The sequence below is a fragment of the Hylobates moloch genome, unplaced genomic scaffold (genome assembly GCF_009828535.3).
Source record: "Hylobates moloch isolate HMO894 unplaced genomic scaffold, HMol_V3 SCAFFOLD_12826, whole genome shotgun sequence".
Taxonomy (NCBI): domain Eukaryota; kingdom Metazoa; phylum Chordata; class Mammalia; order Primates; family Hylobatidae; genus Hylobates; species Hylobates moloch.
Window position 1 is genome coordinate 1 of NW_026665101.1, and position 1,704 is coordinate 1,704.

Consider the following 1,704-nt stretch of genomic DNA (forward strand, 5'->3'; position numbering starts at 1 on the left):
AAGGTGGGAAGAGCTGGGGAAAGTAGAAGAGATGGAAAAAAGGGCCCAGAAAAAGTGGAAGGAGTGGAGAGGCTTGGCTGGAAGAAGGGAGAGGGTCCCTGGCCTCAAGTTAAGGGGGGCACGGGAGCGCCGTTGACAGTCATCTTGCGCCCCCTGCTGGTGGAGGATGGTGTCTGCAGGCAGTTCGAGCTACCCCCGTTGGCAGCTGTGGTGGCCCCACTGGCTGTCGAAGGGGGAGTGGGGGAGGTAGAGTGGGTGGCTGGAGGCCCATGGGAACTGGGGGAGCCATGGGATGGGGTGGCTGGGCTGGGTAGGGAGGAGGAGGTGGCTGGCAGGGTGGCAGGGCTGGGAGCCTTGTCGCTGACTGACTCACACTCGGAAGCCCCGCTGGTGTTGGTGCCCTCGGAGGGGGTGGGCACCGTGGCTAGGGTGAGCCGCTTGCAGGCTGGCTGGACACGGTACTTGAGGGGGAGAGGCCCGTTCCGCCGCCAGGGGTAAATGTAGGCGATGTCCATGAGGGTGTAGTATTCCTTCAGTGGCTCGTCCTCATACAGAACCTCCACCTTGTACTTGCTGGGCACATCCATCTTGTTGCGGAGAAACTTGGCGAGATGCATGACGGTCATGGCTGCTGGGCATCGCAGGAAGCGCACCCCTGTTTTCTCTTTGTCCCCATCCCCATTCTCCAGGGGGCCCTTCTTCTCATCCCGGTCCCTGGTACTTTCGTAGAATTCGATGGAGAGGCTGCCAATCTCATCATCACTCAGAGCCCCCTTCTCCTGCTCCAAGACCTCGCCGCGGTCCCCATTGGAGCCGTTGGGGACCTCCGTTAGGGGGTACGCTGCATAGAAATCCCGCCGCCGTTTCATCTCATCTTTAAAAAGGCCAGGGACCAATTGGTAGACAACGTCTTGAAGGGTTTTGTCAGACCTGATGCTCAGCAGCGACCGGGTTTTATGGACCTGCACGTCACACATGGGGCAGTATTTGTTGGTCTCCAGGTAGCGCACAATGCAGGTTTTGCAGAAGGAATGCAGGCACTCCACGATAGTGGTAGCGTCGATGAAGTACCCCCCGCAGAGGGCACACATGAGGTGGGGGTTCAGCTGTGTGATTTTGATCCGTGTAGTCCGATGCATGATTCCAGGGTCGGGGGTGGGGGGACTGGGGAGCGTCGCCCTGGGTTCGGGGTCCGGTGGGTCTCAGGGAGGGGGGGATGGGAGGGAGGGAGGGGAGGGGGTCCGCAGCCCTGTTGCTCGCCCGGGCGGCGGGAGGGGAGAAACCGTCCTCTGTGTCTTGCCTGACATGGCAGCCTTTTCCTGGAGGCCTTCCTGGGCCTTCTTTATCTCCCCAAGCCGTACTGACAACTGACTTTCTGCTTTCACGTTTGCTTGTCAACTCTCCCTTCTCCTCATTCTCCTTTAATGTCAGACCCATTCCCCAGTCTTTTACTTTTACTCCAGTCTTTTACTCTTACTCATTTTCTTATCCATTTTTATTTAGCCCCATCACATCATTGTTTAACTGCTGCTCTGCCCCTATTTTTGCTTCACCCTCTTTACAGCAGCCTGTCAGTCTCCCGATCTCAGTGATGATGCTCTAAGTGGTTAAGAGTTGATTCTGGATCCAGGCTGCCTGGGTTTGAACCCAGGTCTGTTTATTAGCTTGGTGATCCAGAGCAAGTTATTCTGCTCTGTGACTCAA

General features: G+C 57.2%; 1 protein-coding gene across 1 annotated transcript; it reads right to left on the minus strand.

Annotated features, from left to right (window-relative positions):
- Positions 1-1,369, minus strand: LOC116465871 (polycomb group RING finger protein 2-like). The gene has a single exon (XM_032754335.2). The coding sequence runs from the start codon at positions 1,137-1,139 to the stop codon at positions 105-107; it is 1,035 nt and encodes a 344-aa protein (XP_032610226.1). The 5' UTR covers positions 1,140-1,369; the 3' UTR covers positions 1-104.
- Positions 1,370-1,704: the final 335 nt, after the last annotated feature.